The 21,113-nt window shown below is 38.2% G+C and overlaps 1 protein-coding gene and 1 non-coding gene across 2 annotated transcripts in view; both read left to right on the forward strand.

The window, feature by feature from the left end:
* Positions 1-14,600, forward strand: part of ZSWIM6 (zinc finger SWIM-type containing 6) — a 168,556-nt gene extending 153,956 nt beyond the window's left edge. Inside the window, exons 10-15 of the mRNA XM_006906060.3 lie at positions 269-529; positions 4,253-4,388; positions 7,293-7,450; positions 8,071-8,234; positions 10,209-10,290; positions 11,853-14,600. Coding sequence (XP_006906122.1) covers positions 269-529; positions 4,253-4,388; positions 7,293-7,450; positions 8,071-8,234; positions 10,209-10,290; positions 11,853-12,715 — 1,664 coding nt within the window. The 3' untranslated portion in view covers positions 12,716-14,600. The remainder of the gene's footprint in view (positions 1-268; positions 530-4,252; positions 4,389-7,292; positions 7,451-8,070; positions 8,235-10,208; positions 10,291-11,852) is intronic.
* On the forward strand, positions 9,040-9,158 carry LOC112472598. The gene has a single exon (XR_003043713.1). It is a non-coding gene; the product is annotated as a 5S ribosomal RNA (ribosomal RNA).
* Positions 14,601-21,113: the final 6,513 nt, after the last annotated feature.

Here is a 21,113-nt window from a genome sequence, read left to right on the forward strand (position 1 = left end):
TAGTATCTTTTTAGATTTATAGTTTTCTTTGGTGATTGATTTTCAATGGGAGAAAAATATTTGTAATATTCTGTCCCACAAAACACACATTTAGTCATTTGTGGCCATTTGTTAAAAGATATTAGGAAATTGTGCCCTTTAACCTAAGAAATATGTTTTTTGGCCTCTTGGAATTAAGTCAGTAATTCATATTTATAAGTCTTGGGTAAGATAAACATTTGTACCTACAAAAGTAGTTACTGAACTCTGATTTTTCTGCATTTTACAGAGAATATGGGACAGTGCAAGTCTCTGGAATACCAGCATCTGCCTGCACACAAATTCTTAGAAGAAGGGGAATCCTATTTAACGCTAGCTGTGGAAGTAGCCCTGATAGGGCTGGGACAGCAGCGTATCATGCCTGATGGGCTGTACACACAAGAGAAGGTTTGCCGGAATGAGGAGCAGCTCATTTCCAAGCTTCAGGAAATTGAATTGGATGACACACTGGTGAAAATTTTTCGCAAGCAAGCAGTCTTCCTATTAGAAGGTAGTTTGATAAAAAAAAAAAGTTTCCCACTTGTTTAGCCAGTTGATCTAAGGCACTATTAAATGCATTTAATATGGTAGTTATTCTGATTGTTATAGTCATAGGTGTATTTATTATCCAAAAATAGTATCACTTAATAAAAAAGTGGAGATGTTTAGGTTTGTGTCATTTGATTTAGGTGACCATGTAGGATAGCCCCATTAGCTACAGGCTCTGAAAAGAACTGTATTTTGGCCATGTTGTTCCTGAGGTACATGCAAATTTGATATTTAGTGAGCTATTGCTGATAGCCTTATTCCTCTTTGCTTGATCAATTAAATAATAAAATGAAAATTGGTTGGCATTCCTCTGAATTATTGGCTGTTACATGATGTCTAGGTTTTGAATATGTCATTTGCACATGCTACCAAAGATTTGAAGGCTGCAGAAGTGAATTTCCACTGTGTTGATTAATCATTTCAGAGAATTCATTAGGTATAGATTCACCAAGTTAAAGTTTCATAGACTCTCCAAGGTAATGTCTTAATTTTATTTTTTTTTATAAAGTCAGGAGCTAAAGGGCCTAACAAATTTTGGCTGGCATTATTTTAAAAAAATTTTTTCTCGAAAAGAATAAGTACAATTAGTATGGTAACCTAATCTTTTGCATAAATTTAGGTGATGTCTAATTGATAAAATTGCTTCTATCGCTCAAGTACATATATGTTATTATTGTGTGATTCTCTGTGATTGATAGGCTCATAAAGTGTGGTATCTTCATCTAATATTCAGAACTGTTATATATATTTTAGGGAAAATAGCATTTCAGAACTTTTTTATCTTTGCAAAGCTAATGACCTATTTGAAAGAAAATATTTTCACCAAGTACATTATACATTTATGTGTTTTAGAAATGCGTTTTAAAGGGAAAATGTTCTTTATAATGTAATTAATTTTGATAAAAATTTCTAGTATTAATATTTTTAAGCACTCTACTGAAGTGGTTTTTTTCCTTCTAAACATAAAAATCCATCTTGGCACATTTCAGGTGATCTTGATTCTTTCATTACTGTTTTCTTTTAGTTCTTCTCATAATTCCCTTTGATATAAGCAGAATTATTAGCCACAACTTTTTTTTATATTGTCACTGGCTCTCAGTACTGACTTTTGGTTTCCATCATATTGAAGGTGGGAAGAGGGTGTGTGCTTTTCCGAGTTGATGCATCTGATATGTTTATCATTTTCCTTTTTAAATGTCTTCATGTTCATTATTCATGAATATTTTTTAACTTTGTCCTAGTTTTTGATTAGTCTATACCTCCCCCATTAAACATTTTTATGAGATCTGTGCCTGATGAAGAGTGTTGTTGACTCATCCCAGCCTTCGCTCCTTCCTGTCCCCGCTAAGCCTGTGAAGAGCGGGCAGTACAGGACAGGAAGCAGTCCAAGGGGAAAGCCAAGGGACCATTTCTGTAAACTCCAGAAGATAAGCACTCCATGATTGAATTGACTGCACTGGGACACCAAGTTCTTCATGCTTTTGCACTCTGTGCATTTCAGGGGCAAATTAATTAGACTCAGGTACCTGAAGAAGAGAAAGCAGTAACCCTGTATTGTTGCTGAGTGTTAATCACTTCTGGCCACAATATTAGCATACTGGATCAATTGGCATATTGGAAAAGTACTTCTGGGGATCTTAGTACCAAATTTCAGTCTTTTATTATTTAGTATACTAGAGTTCAGGAATTTTATTGATTATTAATTCACAAATAATTATGCGATACCTGACTGAATGTTTTGCTTAATGGGAGGTGTCATAGCAAAATGTTGATTGTGTATCCTGGCTTTTTCTCTGCATAGTACAAAAAGGTAGTTTGATCGTTTAAGGGAAGCAGTGGAATAAAATGGAGGAGAAATGAAGAAGATAATCTACAAATTTGCTATAATTAGTCCTTAAGTAAAATAGTTAGTATCTTAGTCTGTTGGTGCTGCCATAGCAAAATACCACAGACTGGATGGCTTAAACAATAGAAATTTATTTCTCACAGAGGGTGGAAAGTCCAAGGTCAGGGTGCTCGCTGATTCAATTTCTGGTGAGGGCCCTCTTCCTGGCTTGTAGATGGCTGCCTTTAGAGAGAGAATGTTGCAGGAACTAGCTCTCTGATGTCTCTTCTTATAAAGACACTAATCCTATTGGATCAGGGCCCTACCCTATGGCCTCATTTAACTTCCATTACCTCCATAAAGGCCCTATCTTCAAATACAGTTACATTGGAAGTTGGGGCTTCAGCTCACTAAGTTGGGGTAGGAGATGCAAACATTCAGTCCATAATAATAACCTAAATAATTTGGCCTCGTCGTATGAACTAAAGGTGGAACTATACTGCTATATCAACTTTCAAAGAATGTCAGATCACTCAAACATTTTTAAATATCTTAAAGACAAGGAAAAAAGATTAATATATTTGGTAAAATTAGAAATCTAGGATGGATTTTAGTTTGCCTAGGTAAAAAAAATAAGTGATTTACTATATAATTTTCAAAGCACTTAAATAGTGAACAATTCAAAAATACTAACCAAAAAATAAAACAAATTTAAAATAACCTCTATTAAAATGATCTATAATGTATAATGTCCTACCCCATGCTCAGTTCAGTAACTCTTCTCACCATCTCTTCTGCACTGCATTTCTTACATTCTAAACTCTTCGCCAGACTGATTTTTCTCAAGGAAAACAAATGCATTATGTGCTTTGAGCAATAGTGTCATGGTTCATAATTCTAGAAATCATGACAGAGATGTTACTCAGAGGTGACATGGAAACTAATATATTAAACACTTTACAGTAACTAAACCTCAAAGTACCTAAGTGGAAAGTAGTTGAACTAACCACTGTGGTTTCCTTTCAAAATTTATTTAAAGTCTGTATCGCCCTTCTTAGGGCAGCATTTAGAGAGCACATAGGGGAAGTCAGCTCTGCCACCATGTCTGTCAAAACTTACTAAGAAATGAATTTTGACAGCTTAAATGTAATTTTCCTTTTAAAATTGGTCTTTTGGAGCCCAATATGTGGTAGATTTCCAGTTACTTTAAATTCTTTTTTTTTTTTTCTTTTGCCTACGGTGAGTATCAAATGGGTAACTACTCTTTTATTATTAATCACTTTCTGAGAATTAATATTCATTTCTACTTATTAGAAGCAACAATGTTTAAAGTCTTTATATAGGGATTTGTGGTTCAGAATCCTCCCCAACTCCATCCCCTGAGGCAGAGCTCTTGTTTTCTGGAAACCTGACTTGTCTGTTCCCCTAAGACTGATTGGGTCCAGGAGCAGGTTCCAAAGTTAAGCTACAGAGTCATCTGTGCATTTGAAAATCTGGATGCTCAGATATACACGTTGAGAGAGGATGCTTCTTGAATTCAGTGAAGTTTTATGCTTTTCTCTGAAGCAGTTGTAGTGTGAAAAGGCTCTGCCCCTTAGTTCTTAGTTCTGTGATTCTTGTTTTAGCTATGGTACAGTTAGGGGATTGTTCCTGAAGTAAATGCGATATTGGATACTATACCCTGTAGAATCATTTTTGACTAAGAATTTGTATTCCTTTCTACCATGTCACTTAGATTACATTCTTAACCAGATTAACTTGTATATGTTATAAGTTTACATAAAAATTTTAAGATATACTTTACAAGAAGTCTTAGTTCCTTTTTTAGGAATGTAAAATGTGTATGCTCTCTTCCCACAGCCGGACCATATAGTGGTTTAGGCGAAATAATCCATCGGGAGAGCGTTCCAATGCACACATTTGCCAAGTATCTCTTCACCTCTCTCCTACCTCATGATGCTGAATTGGCATACAAAATTGCACTGAGAGCAATGCGGTACGTATTCACAGCCCAGCCGGGCAGACGCAATCCAAATTCCCCACTGGGAAAAATGGCTGTTAACTGATTTCTCATTCATTCATGTTTCTTGTAGGCAGCAGAAAATCTAAAGAACCTATTTATTTATATGCCTTGGACTGTCATGGTGATGGTTTGTTCATTGGCTTGTTTGATTTCTGTTTTAAAGTAAATGAGGAATCATATCCTTGACTGCTGTCATATTCATGCTTATGGTGGCTTTTTCCTAGTTTTTCTTGAAGCTAGAGTTCGGAAATACAGAACAGTCTTAGGTCAAGTTTAACCACATGGCAGCAACAGTTAAAACCTTCCTAAATTAATTGCTTTGAAAAAATTAGATTTTTGAAACTGCTAAATAGTATACTTGACTGCATATAATAATTGAGGGAGCCTTGCACACCTGCTATAATTTCACATTTCACCAATAACACAGGACAGCCATCGTATCACCCTTTGTGCTCCACTGGAGGATGAGGGCAGATGGGACCTATATGTAGTGTCAAAGGCATCACTGTTAGAGATCTTCCAGGATCTGCTCACCTCAATTCTGACTGCTTCCATCTCCTCTTTAGTCCTTCCTTTTCAGTAATAACAATTAGAATATGTTGTTCTCTGCCACTGACCTTTCTGTTTTCACTTTCCTTCTTACAGTCAATTCACCAAATAATTATTTTTATCACAAATTTGTTCTAGGTGATTATTTTTTAATGAATTCAAGATTATATTCTTCAGTGTTATAGGTAGCCTATTAAATTTTAAGGGCCTGAAAGGAATAGCCACCTTTCTTAGAACATGAGCTTTTTAAAAAATTTCAGCACTCCTGTGGTAAAGCGTAGATTAGATTGTGATATAGTCACCTAAAGACAAATAATAAGCATACCTAAAAGCTTGAGGTATGCTGGAAAATAATTTGATCCCATAGAAGCTTTCATCAAAGATTCTTAAGTCTGCAACCAGTGTAGTGGACTCAGAAATAAATCCTTTCCTCTGTGTGTGTAGTTTGTCTCTCTTAGGTAGACCTCTTTTTTATGCAGTGATTTGGGGAGGTGGGGTACGGCGGGGTACCTGTGTGTTAGTGTGTTTAGAGGCTGACATTCTTTATTTTGACATACTTCCCTTGGCAACATGAAGTCTCCTTAACCATATCAGAGAAACCTTATGAAGTTCTCTCATCTATTTTTAAAATACCAAAATATAAATTTAAACTAACATAAGCAAAAGTCTGCCACTAAATTATTTCATACCACTCGGTTTGTATTTTAAAGCAAAATTTTATAAGTTCCTATTTTCTTTTTTGGAAGCTGAAATGGAAGTTGTCAGATGAAGACAGATGATCAGCTCTATACTTATTGAAATTCTAAGAATTCTGTTCTTGTGTAAAGGGGAGGATGGTAATGTTATGATGCCACCAGGTGCTATTGCTATGCTCACTGTAAAGTTTAGGAGTAAGAATAGAATAAGGTTTCTCTGTGGTTCTGGCTTATATGTGACGGTATCGGTCAGGTGGAAAGGCTTGTTTGCCCTTGGTTGCTGCCTAGGCAGTTTGTTCATTTGGTTACTAGCAGGGCACAGAATTACTTTTCCACCTCTTCTCTTCTACCTGTTGTTACTCCTTCAGCCAAAGGACTGTCGTGGAAGAGAGGTAGTGTGACCTAGTAGAGCATCTCAGAGCAGCCAGGGGAACGGGAAGGAAAAGAGACACGTGGCTTGCTTGCCGCTTAGTCCTTCTGGAAGTAGGGGCGGGGTTGCTGAGGAAGGGTGTTTTCAGCATTCATTTTCTCAACTTTCCAGGAATGTTGACTAGTCTCCTCTATAGCAACTCTGGAAAGATCTGCCTTTGAGTACAGGGCTTTTTTTTAAAAAAAAGGTAAATAGCAACTCCACCAAAATTCTTACTACTCAATTACCTGCATTGCCACCCTTTAATGCTAACATCTCTTTGCCCCTAGATAAAAGGAAGAGAATGAGGCATTTTACTTTACTAGAGCAGTAACTGCTCTAGGGTGGGTCCCCAAAGTCAGCATCACACCCTGATCCTGCTAACTCCTTTTGGTCCCCAGCACTTATTCCATAGTTCTAACACTGGTATTCTTGAATGAAGGTCAGTGTTTTGATGATTGTAAAGGAATTGTTGCAGTTATAGCTACTCTACTAATCTCTTTGATACTTATAATTTGGAAGAGATCACTAAGCATGTGCTTTGTTTTTAATAATTGTTCTTTATTTGTCAACGTATTCTTATTCAAAGATTGATTGAAATGAGAAATCACACTGAATTTATGCAAGACTGTCAAGGGACAAATACTTGGATCATTTGCATTCATCATCTCTGATATGATTGATAGAACATATTCTAACTACAAATTCCTGAAGTAATAAGGAACTAATTCTTTAGAAAGTATGAATAATGAAAAGGAAATCATTTTTGTTTTACTTCCCCCCTTATTTTGTGTTTTAATAAGTTAAGCTAATGCATATCAGCTATCCACTGTTGTAATCTCAGTCTCAATATTCTTTTCACTATCAGTTTTCCATTGATTCTTATTGTTTAAAGAGTGATAAGATTAAAAATTTTTTAAGTAGGTAAATATCAAGACTGTGTTTCAAACTTCTTTATTGTTACATACCTTAATTTCCTTGAACATGGCAATTTTCTGAATGATGTTAAAGAAAGGAAATCTCTTAGGTTTGAGTAATGAGCAATTAACAAGGTGACTTTGGCGTCCAGACAGCAGAGTTTAGCTGTACCAGCTCTTCCTGCACCGAGGACCTGAACAGTTTCTCCTATCATCTACCCACTCCTCTGGCTTCTGGTCAGTCCCCGTGGCCAAGGTGATGGACAAGTAATAACAAGGAGCCACTTGCCTTGTCTTCTCATTATAGGTTACTAGTATTGGAATCTACTGCTCCAACGGGAGACCTCACCCGACCACACCACATTGCGTCAGTTGTTCCCAACCGATACCCTCGTTGGTTCACTCTAAGCCACATAGAATCCCAGCAGTGTGAGCTGGCATCCACCATGCTAACTGCAGCCAAAGGTACTGGGTTGTCCTGAGGCCTCATGATTATTTTGTTAGTTTGCCTTTTTTTTTAAGGGTCATTCGTGTTTACATTCAAATTCTCACTAGTGGTACTAATGTTAAGTTGTAGGGGAGACTTTTCTTTAGATGTTAGCTTATGAGGCAAAATTTGTTACTCATTTGAGCCTGGCATTTTCCTCATTTAACTGCATCATTAAACTTCCTGCGGGCAGAGTTCAGATTTAGTTACCCTGCCATGTTGAGATTCAGAAGCAGATTAAAAAGTTAGGTTACATTTTTCTTTTCTCCCTGAAATATTCATCAAAAATATATATAAATAGAAACTAGGAGAGCTATTTGCTATCTCATGTTGGTTCTGGGTCACATGTTCTTTTAGTCATTGAGGGTGCTCTTGGTGTTTCTTTATTGTGAAGCCAAGATTCATAGACATTGCAATAACTCTAGGACACTTAGTTGTAATATATCTGTGCCCTCTGTAAACATTTCAGGTAAATTTACTTGTGTTTTATGTTTTGTTTCCTTTTTAACTTGTGTGTGTGCGCGCACGCGTGCAAGTTTGCGCATGCACATGATTTTTTTTGCTTTGATTTGATTTGGGTTTCTCTTGTTTGTGGCAGGCGATGTTCGGAGGCTAGAAACAGTATTAGAATCCATCCAGAAAAACATTCACTCCTCATCCCACATCTTCAAGCTTGCCCAAGATGCATTTAAAATAGCAACTCTCATGGACAGTTTGCCAGACATCACTCTTTTGAAAGTGTCTCTGGAGCTGGGTCTGCAGGTACGTGACTGGTGGTCTTTTGTGGGGTACCAAAGACTGCTAAAGACAGATACCATTTTAGGGATTTTTCTGTTTCTTTGGATTGTTTAGTGCCGGTAAATGATTCTTTGTTGCGCAAGCCTGTTAGACTTTCAGGAGAGCACTGTGCTTCGGATCTGTGGTCAGTCCCAGCTGCACCAGACTGCTTCCTACAGTTCAGGGACTGTACATTTAGAATCCCTGTTTCTGTCTTCTAATAAAAAAATCATTTTCTGAATTATAGCCTTAATGTCACTGTTTCTTCTTTAATGAATGGAGAAGAATTATTGCTTGTATGAGACTTAAATAAAGCTATCATGTATAATAAAGATTCATTTGTTACGGTTAAATGTTTAGAGGAAGTGTGAATTTTTATTGATGTTTGCATTTTCATAATAGGTGGGCGGTGCTAGCTCCTTTTTATAACCCTGAGAAAATTAGGATAAGAGCCATAATTGGGCCAGGGTCCAGTTTCAGCTTTCAGCAGGCCTGCTTAGACATATTACCAAGGATATTTTGAATTAGTTAGCAGATAGATGTTTGCTTCCTTATCGTTTCTGAAAGGATTACTGTAGTATAAACTAGGAACTGAAAAGTTTATATTTCTACTTTTCTTGGGGAATCTCTGTTTACATTTGTTTCTCTACCCCTACACCCGTAAAAGGCAGTGAAAGAAATTGTTATCCTCTAATTGCTTAAAGTATGAGGAATAGAATGCCCTGATTAGATGATTAATCTAGTTTTTTAGTTATGGATTCTCCTTAACAGAGTTTAATAAGTTTAAAGAGTCTACGGCCATGCTACCCTGAACAAGCCCGATCCCCTCTGATCTCGGAAGCTAAGCAGGGTCGGGCCTGGTTAGTACTTGGATGGGAGACCACCTAGGAAGACCAGGTGCTGTAGGCATAAAAAATAAAGGATTGTAAACTGACAGGGTCCTTGCAATCTGTGAGGTCAACCAAGGGTTGCCTCACCTAAAAAAAAAAAAAAAAAAGTTTAGAGAATTAGGTTACAGGAAAATGCACTTACTGCATATAATACTGTACAAGCAGAGGGTGAATAGAGGGTATATACAATGATATTTTAGAAGTTTCTTTTTTAAAATAATTCTGGTTATTTGGCTTATTTTTGTTATTTGCCTTTAAAGATGTGATGCAGAAAAAATCATTAACAAGTTTTCTGGTTATTTGGAATTCTGGCAGACTTTTTGGATAAATGGATAAATGGCAAATTGCTGAGAGCATATTCCCTGCCTCATTCCTTCCAGGACCCAGGAAAGAATCCCACAGGGCCTTTCCCAGGCTTTAGGAGTTATAGTTCTAGAGTTTCTGAATCTTAAAGAATGGGGGGAGCAAGAAGAAATGGATAATTTTATCTTGAGATCTCTTATTAGAAAGTAAAAAACAAAATCAAGTCACTAATGATGCCAAAGATGATTTCTTTCCATAGACCTGGGGTTATCCTTGTTATTGTCAGAAAAGAGCAACCAGAGACTGAAGGAATAACGAAAATAATTATTTTAAAATACCTCTTTGCCATCTGAGGGTTACTGGTCAGAATTAGTTCAGAGGAGCCTCAGAAATCCAGAACCATGGAATGTCAGAGCTGGGGAGGAGAAGAGGGCATGGACTGTGTGTGATGTTCCCGTCCAGGCCTCTGATTTGCAGATGAGAAAAGTAATTAATTGATGGAGTGACTTGCCCAGGATGCTACATCTGGTCAGTTGGCCCATCAGGTGTAGAACGTGGACCTCCTGCTTCTCAGGCTGGGGCAAGGCCAGCTAGGGGAGCCATGGACAAATCCTAATTCATATGCAGAGCTTTGCTCTAAATATGGCTCTCCATCTTCCTGCTAGTAGGGAGTGTGTCTAGTAGTTTATACCTTGGGATGACTTGTTTTATATTTCCACTGTCTTGGGATACTCTTCCAAAACATTTTGTTATCCTTTCTTTATAGGTTATGCGAATGACACTGTCAACCTTAAATTGGCGACGGCGGGAGATGGTGAGGTGGCTGGTAACATGTGCTACTGAAGTGGGTAGGTAAATTCTGGAGAAGGAGCTTTCCCAGGGGCCTCGTGTCAGGTTTACCTCCTCATTTACAGATATAAGAACGTTTCACTCTTCCACCCTGACTTCTCCATGACTCCTGCCTTTTCCAGCAACCTACAAGGAAGGGCTCCCTTCCTTCCAGCCTTCAGTCATACACACTTCCCAACTACCAGATACGTGGGGCTCCAACCTTGTCAAAATGCAGTCAGTCAGTGAGTACTTTTTACCCAACTCTGTCGTTATGCAGGTGTTTTTAGTGACTTTTTGTGATAATCGTTTTACAGTTTTATATTAAGGGATTCCACTGTGTACCCTGGGTGGGTTGGAGCCCACCTTTGAAACTAACTTGAGACTGTGGATTAGTGGCTCTGTCCATTTTAATGGAAATAATATAATATAATGTTTTCATCATCATCTGAGGGCATATGTGATGATATCCAGCAGGGAAATGACCACCAGGTGTGGCTTAGGTGAGCTTTCAGACATGTGAGAAATTGTAACTGGCCGTGGGGAGACCGCCTGGTTGCCCATAAGCTGTTATTTGTGACCCTTGAGCTAACTATTGGCCTCTGCAGTAGTAAATCAGTACTAAAGAAAACTATTCCCAGCAGAAATGGCAGCACAAGCAAAATGGTGGCTGTTTAAAATAAATGTTGGTTAAAATGTTTTTCTTTTTACCTGTTTGCATCAGGAAAGGATACACACCTTTTGCTAAGAAGACACTGCCACTTCAATATTTAGATACTGACACAGAAAATACTGTAAAATCATTCTTGTGATATCATTAATCTGCAGTGGTTTATTATTTTGGGAAAAGAGAAATTTGTCTCAATATAAAAATTATGTTTAGTTTATTCAAATGATGCTTTAGTGAAGCAATACAAAGATGATACCAAGATGAACTGCCATACAACTTGCCTACTCTGCACGGGGATGTATTCCTGATTGCTCTCTGCGGTTCAGGATTTTCCCTCATCTGAGGCGTGTTGGATATCTACTTAAAATGGTTATTTTAAAGACCTCCTCATCCATTTCCAACATCTGATTCATCTGTAGGTCTGCTTCTGTTGACTTTTTTCTCTTGATTATGTGTTGCATTTTCCTGCTTCCTTGTGTGTCTTAATCATTTTATATCTTGTGCACTTTAAACTTATACACAAACACAAACTCCCTACTTTGCTGAGGTTTGTAGTTTTTCAGGCTCAAATGCTGTGGTGGGTAACTGACAGGAGGCCCCAGTGAACTAGAGCTCATTAGCAAAAAACCATTGTCTGAAATGGCAAGCAGCACAGTGCAAATACCAGCTACTGAGAGGATTAGTTCTTTATTACAGGAAGTTCATATTCCTTTCAGGCATTTCACTGAATAACAGTCTATAATAACCTTATTTTAAAGGATCGCTCCCAGGCACATTACCTTACAGGATTTTCTGGCCTAGCTCCTGTCCTGCGATGGTTAACAACGTAAGCATTGATGATAAAATGGAAATAAGGCAAGACCTCTAGGCAGCCTCCTTGTCAGTAATAGGGTTCGTCTGTGTTCCTCGCAGGTGTTTATGCCCTGGACAGCATCATGCAGAGCTGGTTTACGCTCTTCACTCCCACCGAGGCCACAAGTATAGTTGCAACCACCGTGATGTCCAACAGCACCATCGTCCGCCTCCACCTGGACTGCCATCAGCAAGAAAAGCTGGCCAGCAGTGCTCGGACACTCGCGTTGCAGTGCGCCATGAAGGACCCTCAGAACTGTGCCCTCTCTGCGCTGACCCTGTGTGAAAAGGATCACATAGCTTTTGAGACGGCGTACCAAATTGTTCTCGACGCTGCTACAACTGGCATGAGCTACACCCAGCTCTTTACGATAGCACGGTACATGGAGCACCGTGGGTACCCCATGAGGGCCTACAAACTGGCCACCCTGGCCATGACCCATCTCAACCTGAGCTACAATCAGGACACACACCCTGCCATTAATGACGTTTTGTGGGCCTGTGCGCTCAGCCACTCCCTTGGTAAAAATGAGCTTGCAGCTATAATACCTCTGGTGGTCAAGAGTGTCAAGTGTGCAACGGTACTGTCAGACATTTTGCGCAGATGCACTCTGACCACTCCTGGCATGGTGGGACTTCATGGAAGGAGGAACTCTGGTAAGCTCATGTCACTGGACAAAGCCCCCTTGAGGCAGCTCTTGGATGCCACAATCGGGGCCTACATCAACACAACGCACTCACGACTCACACACATCAGTCCTCGGCACTATAGTGAGTTTATAGAGTTCCTCAGCAAGGCCCGAGAGACCTTCTTAATGGCGCATGATGGACACATTCAGTTTACACAGTTCATTGACAACCTGAAACAAATCTACAAAGGCAAAAAGAAACTGATGATGTTGGTTCGGGAGAGGTTTGGTTGATAGAACTTGTATGAATGGGGGTGGGGGGTGGGAATGGGAGGGTTGGTTTGTTTTTACTTGAGCCTGCCTTTGTACCCTTTTTAACTTAAAGAACAGAGCCACACCGGTATTATATGTGTATAGTTATATTGCGTTTGCAGACTAAATTGACATGTTGTGAAAGTTTGTGTGTTTTAATTTTCTTCCCTTTTTCTTCTTATTTTCCTTTTCTTTTGTTATATTTTTTTAATTCTTTTTTTTCTTTTTCTTTTTGGTTTTGTATGAGAGAGAGGTTAAAAAGGTTTGGTTTACACTGAGTATATGTTGTCAAGTGGCAAAAGTCCACATAGCTCTCCTGTTTTCTGTATACGTTCACAGCCTCAAAAAAAAAAAAATAATTGAAATGGCTTTAAAAACCAAACAAAACACCTCCATCCTGTGATAAGTACCTCGAATGGATTCAGCTTTACTCCTTTGTAACTCATCTTTACATTTTCAGCATATTTAAACAAACCAACAAAATGAAATACTAATAGTTAAAAGGCTGACCCACGTGGCTTTGCAGTGCTGTTCGTCCAGAAGCATGGCACACAATGCTTGTGCATGTGGAAACTTAGCGACTGTCAACATACATTCTCAGGGATTTATCAAAAAAAAAAAATTAAAAAAAGAATGAGAGCATTTATTGTACTGTATATATATTATAGTATATGTCTGAATATTGAAAATATAACATTAACTAATTTATAAAAAAATATTCTATGTAATGCAAAATACTTGAAGCTGCAGTAGCTTGGTTTTAAACAAAAACAAAAAAGCTGAGAGAAAACCTATCAGAAGGACTAAAAGTGCGCCTTGCTTCAGGGTTGGCTCAGGCGGTGAACTTCATGCTGGGCATCTATGCAGAGCCACCTTTTGGATTGCATGGTTGGACCGAGATCTATTGGGAGAAATTATATATGTATATATATACAACTTATGTATACATATATATGAATACACACAGACACAAGACACACACACACCAACAACAACCACTACACCACACATGCTTGTAACAGGCACTAGAAGAAAGAGGGACAACAAAATACACAGCCAGAGCAGCAAGCCTTAGCATTAAGAATATACAGTATGCCGGAATTGGGGTTCGTGCCTCCTAGCCTAGGAAACTTAAAAGAAATATCCTTTTGACACAAAACGCGAAATATTTTCCACAACAATTGACATATAATACATAACGCCTTTGCAGTGAGCTAATAATAAGCTAACCTTTGTGCACAAATAACATTATATATATTATATGTCTATTCTGCATAGGTATTTTGACTTTGTGCAGGACAGAAAGTTGTGTAGGTATGACTGTTCTACTTTTCAGTTTTCTTTCTCTTTTTTTTTAAAATATATTTTATTTTCTCTAGAATTACTCAAAACAAAAGCAGCCTTCTATCTTGCCTTGTCTTAATGCTTTAAAATAACCAAACTGGAGATCTAACTACCAAACTGTTCATTATATTATTAAATACCAACTTTGGTTACAGTATAGTGTCTTTACTTTAGCTGATGGTTCTGTAACCTTGTGCTTTTTAAAGCAATTTTTATGTTTTGGTGCAAAAGTTGTCCAGTGTCTCTTGTTCCCTTCATTAGAGAACATGCTAGAGGTATGTTTGTAGGTATTTTTGTTTAGAAGAACTATTTCATGCGCTCCATTTTATTTATTATAATAGGTAAAAAGAAAAAAAAAAAAGGTTGTACTTCATCACCCATGTAAACATGCTCATGAAGTTGAAAGTAATTAAGATTTGATACACTGATATCAATTTATTTATGTAACTAAATCACTGTTTTATAAACTTGTTAATGATCAACAATTTTTTGTTTTGATTAAAATTAGTTTTTTGAAAGTTGATTCTGCCTCCTTTATGGTATATATCTTATTACATTTGAATTCAGTGCTTAGACCTGGGGTTTTACTACCATCTCCAAGTGTTTATAAATAGTAAATACTTATGGCGAACAAAACTAGACGCTGGAGCTTACTGTCTGCTTAGTGGAGATGATAGACATATCAGATAATCACAAATATCAAATATAAGACAATACCCAATTTTCTTCAGTACGTGCACTTAGTCATTCCTCCCTAATAAACTATAATTTAGTATGCTCGATACTTGATGTATTTAATAAATTCTAAGTTTATGAGACTTTTTGTGTGCATGGTTTAAAAGGAAATTGTATTATACAGGTAAATGCTACATATATGTTATAAACGTCTGTCCTACCCCATCTCCTTCGAAGATCTACGTGCAAAATGATGCAGATATGTTTTGCTTTTTGTGTGGGGTAAAAAAATTTATCATCTTAACCATTTTTAAGAGTACAGTAGTATTAAGTATATTTATGTTTTTGTGAAACAGAGCTTCAGAACTTCACATCTCACAGAACTAAACTCTATAGCCATTAACAGCTGCCCTTTTTGCCCTTCTCACAGACCCTGATAACCACCATTGTACTTTGTATTTCTTTGAATTTGCATTTCTTCTATGAATTTGATTGCTTCAGAGACCTCATTTAAGTCACAGCATTTGTCCTTTTTTGACTGATTTCTTAGCATGGTGTCCTCAGGGTTCATCCATTTTTGTAGCATGTGACAGGATTTCCTTTGTTTGGAAAGCTGTGTAGCATTCCATTGTATATACCTCCTACCTTTTGTTTATGGACTCATCCTTCGACAGCTGCTTGGGTTGCTTCCACCTCATGGCCATTGTGAATGCTGTGAACATGGATATGCCAATGTCTCTTCAATACTCTCACTTGTAGTTACATACCCAGAAGTAATATTGACAGATTTCTTTAAAGCTACAATTTTCAGAAAATTTAATCCCTTGACATATTTTTAAAGTTTCTTTTTTGACATCCAGTCTTAACAATAGATTCCAGATGTCAAGAGTTTAAGTCAATAGGTGGAAGTTGAAATAAATGAGCCCACGGTGACATTTTAAAATCCCATTAATGCCATTTTAGAAATAAAAATCAAAACTATAAAAATGGTATGGGGATTGATATTTTTTTGCAAGTTTATTCTTAGTTTTTTGAAAGCAATGCTACCTAAGGGTAGATAAAAAATCACATGGGCCCATTAAAAACACTGGGACATTTTGTAATGAAGTAGACTTAAAAAGTCAAGAGGACTAGCATCAAAGGAAGATCAAAGGTGACTTGTATTAGCCAAGAGTTTGAGTTCTTCCCTGATGGAAAATTACTCTTGTATTTATTGACAATCTTTGCAGAGAGATCTTAGAGTTATTGTGGACCTTTAGAGCAGGAGACCAAGGATGACAGAGAAATGAACTTAAATTACTTTCCCATCCCCATTTTAGCCAATATTCTTGGACCACCGTGACTTTTGTTTTTTGGTTATGACTGTGATCAAGCAGACAAGAAAACTGATTTGATACGTACATGCTTTCTTACCTGCCAGTGGGCTAGTGCTAGAAGAAATCCTGAGATGATTAAAGTTTGAACAGCAGAAAGGAGAAATGGAAGAAGTAAACAAGCTTGGATAATTCAAAGGCGAGAGAATATGTTTCTAATTGGGGACTGGGCTGTAGAATTCTGCATTTCACTGTTCTGCTCTGATTTGTGATTTCATGTGAAAACAGGCTATAGTTTCAGGGGGAAATGAATGTTTCATGACTTTCAAATATTAAGTCAGTAGAAAAAATGAGTTACTACAGTCACAATATAATAGTGTAATATAGTAGCAAAGGAGAACTGAATTTTTTCTAAATGCTGAAAATTTTGTTAAATGGCAGCTGTTTCAGGAATTAATAAATAGTCAATGGGAAGATAGGAAGATGTAGAGAAAAACATTAAGTAATCTGCTACATTAAGAAATGTGACAGGTGAAATTTAAGATGAACACCGGTATGAGGACTAATTCAAGCCAGTGTAGGTAAGAGAGGTTGAAATGTGAGGTGTGTTGGAAGGATTCTGATATCTTTTGTGTGCCTGCTATGTGGTGTGCATGGTTCTAGGTGCTAAGAAGACAAGTAATGAACAAAAAATTCCTAGTCTCATGGAGCATATATTGTAAGTGGGAGGACATAAATAATGTGTGTTATAAGGAAAGGCAAGGGAAGGGGTGCTCTTTTAGGTAGAACATTTAGGGAAGACTCCTGGTATGAAATATGAACAGATACCTAAAGGAGGGAGGGGGCTGGCCATGCTGCTGTCTGGCAGGTGTGTGTTTGGGGCAGAAGGAACAGCAAGTGTGAAGACCCTGAGGCAGAGGTGTGGGCATGTGCTACCTTGTCTGAGGTCAGCAAAGGGAAGGGACTGAGGCTGTGACAGAATAGAGGTTGGGGTGAGGGGCAGGGAGGTAGAAGGAAGTAAAGCTAAAGAGGAGGGGAGTTTGGTTGAACAGAAATTTTTTATTTTTATTCCTATAGGGTTTTAAAGGTCATGGTAAAGATTTTTACTCTGTATTTGAAGGATCCAAAGTAGAAGAGTCATATGGTCTGACTTACAAGTGAGATGCGGAGCCATTCACTGACTGCTGTGTGGTTGGGAGGGCAAGAAGGAAGCAAGGAGACAAACATGGAAGCTATTAGAATAATTCAGGCAAGAAACAATGGAGCTTGGACCATGCGGTGTCAGTGGAGAGGGTGACAAATGATTAGAGCCTGCGTATCTGGCAAAGTTGAGGCATTTCCTGATATTATATGAGGCATGTGAGAAAGAGAGACATCAAAAGACTCCAAATTTAGGAGGAAGTTGCCAGTAACTGAAATGGAGATGCTGGGGAGCACATTTTACGGAGGAAGATCGGAAGTTCAGTTTTGAACACATCAAATTTGAGACACCTCTAAGACACCCAAGTGGATTTTTCAAGTAAGAGTTAGTTCAAGGAGAAAGAACAGAGCTTGATATAAAAATTTGGGAGTCTTTAGTTTTAAAATGTTAGCTATTACCATGAAACAAGGAGTGAATGAAGATAATTTGATCCACAGTAAGTCCTGAAAAAGGTTCATTTTCTTGATTGAATTTTTATTTTGACATAGAACTTTGCCAGTCTTTCCTCATCTTCCTGACCTCTAAATGGTGGCTGCTTTTGGCACTCAGTCCTCTGAGCTCTTATTATCTTTTTGTTTACATAATGACTTTATTCTTTTACAATAGTTTCTCTACAGATAGAAAAGAAGCTTCTGATACTCTCACAGTTCTCCACCGGAGAGAGAAAGACTGTGTTCTCTTAGTTCCAGTTTGGAAAACCCCAAGGAAGACCCCATCATGGCTTGGCCCCTGACATGGCCAGACCGGGGGTCCTATTTATTGGGATTCCAATGAAGAGAGATTTATTTTCAACTGTACAATCAATGTCGCTGGTGTCTTCTATGCCAAGAACAATAATAGCCTGCTGAAAGACAGCCTTATAAATATATAGCCTTACAAATAAATACTAACTACCTTATGAATATTTTAACTCTCCTACTCTGTGCTGACTTTTGGCAAAATTTTTATACTTTCTATATTTTGGAAAATCTTGAGTTGCTTAAAATTCAGATATGGAGATAATGGTCCCTCATCTTCCCTACATCCATTTTTATAAAACTTAAAGCAGTAGTGAAATGTTACTTCCTAAATGTTTACATAAGCTGTAAAACTTGAAGCGTGTTCTGGCAATTCATGTTCATAGGTTTCATGACTCAGTGTGACCTGATATGAATCACTCCTGCACAGGGAACCCAATTCTAAAATAAGAAAGGAAAAGAAACAACCTCTCCTCTGCATCAAAGCCAAACTGGAAACATCTTTGTACTCCAGGTAGTGAGAAATATGAAGAAGGAAAAAAATCTGCTTTTTGGAAGAAATTGCTTTATTATACTGTATTAACAACAACAACAACAATAAAAGTGTTCAGCTCTACTGATAAACCATAACTTGAAAAGTGTGGGACCTTCTAACATAAGCAGGTACAAAGAAATTTTGCTTTTCCTCCATGGATTTTTCTTTTTTTTTTAACAGGCCGTCGCCTTGTAAAATGTTCCTTTAAGTAACACAAAATGTAGAAAAGATGAATTATATTTCAGGACGGTTTGAACCTTGCTTCCACTTAAGAATAGTGCAATGTGCACATCCCCAGATACTGAAAGAATGTTAGAGAACAGTGTTAGCCCACTTTGGTCCTATCAGATGGTTTTGGTTATCATCACTATAACAACATCATAATAATGGTGGCAAGCACATTTAGCACTTATTGTATGTCGAGCACTTTTCTATGGACTTTACATCAACTAATTTATTCCTCACAACAACCTTGAGGCATGCATTATTGTTATCATCCTCATTTTACTGATAAAGAAACAGTCACAGAAAGGTTGTCCAAAGCCACACAGCTAGCAAGTGGCAGATTCAAACCCACATAACTGGCTCCAAAGTCACACTCTTAATCATGCTCTACTGCTTCTCGTGGAATTATTGTGTTTACGGAGAATGGACTATGTTCTTAGCCCTGTAGAGGGCCCAAAAAGATAGAAGACATTGGTCTGGCCCTTAAGAAAAAAATGCTGCAAGGAATTTTAAAATGGGTGAAGCAACGTGGGTAGAACTCTTCGACAATGATCTCGAATTTCCAGTTTCCACTCAATAGAACAACATGAAATGACCAATTTTGTCTTCATTTGAACCAAGAAATGCAGTTTTCTGTGCTTACATGTGGGGTGCATGTGTGCATGTGTGTTTGAAAACAAGATAGAAGTTCATCAGCTCACCTAACAGTCCAGAGGACATCCTTGTTTTTTATTTCTGGGTCAAAGTTGACTAATCCTGACCCTGCCATTGAATCGCCAGTTACTGGTTAGGAGCAGACAGGGAAAGGGGAGAATAAGCCCATTCATTCTCTTTCACGATGACAAAATACATTTTATTATCTATGAATCATCTTGCATAGCAGTGTTTATCACGGCATAGTTCATGGACACCGCCTACATTAGAACAACCTGAGGGGCTGTCAGACATGCTAACTCCTAGACCCCAACCCACACCCAATGATTTTGACCCTCGTAGTAAGTGACATAGGAATCTGTATAAGGAAGCTCAGTTTAAAGATCAATTTTTTGCTTTCACATCCAACCTTCCCAGGTCTACATAAAGGGTCAATTATGAAACAAGATGGACTAGAAAGAGTAGGCTTGGAGTATGCACTGCTGGCCAAGCCAGACCATCCCCCATACACTGGAACCCTGCCTTCTCTATCAGCAGCTCTTCACAGGAGCACTCCTCCCTTCGTGATTCCCGTGTGCCACCTAGAGAAACAGCGTCTGTGGTCGTGCGCAGGGAGTGCTGCTGCCCGTAGATGCGACATATAACAAGAGAATACCCATGAGCTAGACGCTGGGTGAGCTCTCTCTCGTTGAAAACCATGAATCGAGACCAGAAAACTGTCCACAAAAGAGCTCTCTTGAAACAAAATTTTAGGGATGGCTTCCTATAACAATACGCTAGCTGCTATATGTAGCACCTAAAAAACCCAGTGAGCTTGGAGAAAAGGAGGCAGTCAGTTTGGAAGACTTGAGCCTTCCTAAAATCACACCAAGTTGTCCAATTTCAGATGGCTCTGCCAACTCTGGTTCCCAGAGCTGAAAACTGCACCTGTGTCCACTTTTAAACTATTCGGTTGTGCCAGATGGTCAAATGCTTTTTATTTTTTACATGTCATACCTCAAACCCTCAGGTTCTATCACTGCTGGTGAGACAAAGCCACAGAGCTTCTGTATTGGGACCCAGTAAATTTAATTTGTGGAATAAATTCCCCAAATCAATTTTGATTGCTGTCACTCTAGGAGATTTGGGGGACACAGAATTGATGATGATGTGTGAAAAACATTTCTTTAAACTGCTAGGCAGAGAATTCACACTTGAGGTCTCCTTACCCTTCCTTCAGGTCCCACTGGGTTTTCATGAATATCCTGTCAGTGGTTCAGGTGAAACAGAAAAGGGGGCAATGCACTTCTCTCTATCTTGATGACCTTCTCAAGTGCCTCTTTCTCTGAGCAATTGGTCTGACAGCCCTGAAGTTTCACCACGTACTTTGTAAAGGCCATGTGTTTTTGAAGCAGTGTCTTTTTTTTTTTTTTTCCTCTGAGGCCTTTCTGGTGGGACTTGGTCTCGCTGTGCACAAGAACCTCCATAGAGAAAGTGGGTTCCCGTATTTGTGAGGCGTTTCCAACCAGCTGTGTTTTCACACCAGGTAACATGACTTTCTGCCTTGCCGACTTGATGACTCAGGTACCCCTGTCTGACCCTGTCCAAGTGCAGTAAAGAGGAAACCGGACAAGTGCTCAGATGCTTTTTTCTTTTTTTTAAATTTAAAGAGACATTTAAAAATATTCACTCACATACACAACTTTAATCACGAGGA

Source organism: Pteropus alecto, unplaced genomic scaffold (genome assembly GCF_000325575.1).
Source record: "Pteropus alecto unplaced genomic scaffold, ASM32557v1 scaffold70, whole genome shotgun sequence".
NCBI lineage: Eukaryota > Metazoa > Chordata > Mammalia > Chiroptera > Pteropodidae > Pteropus > Pteropus alecto.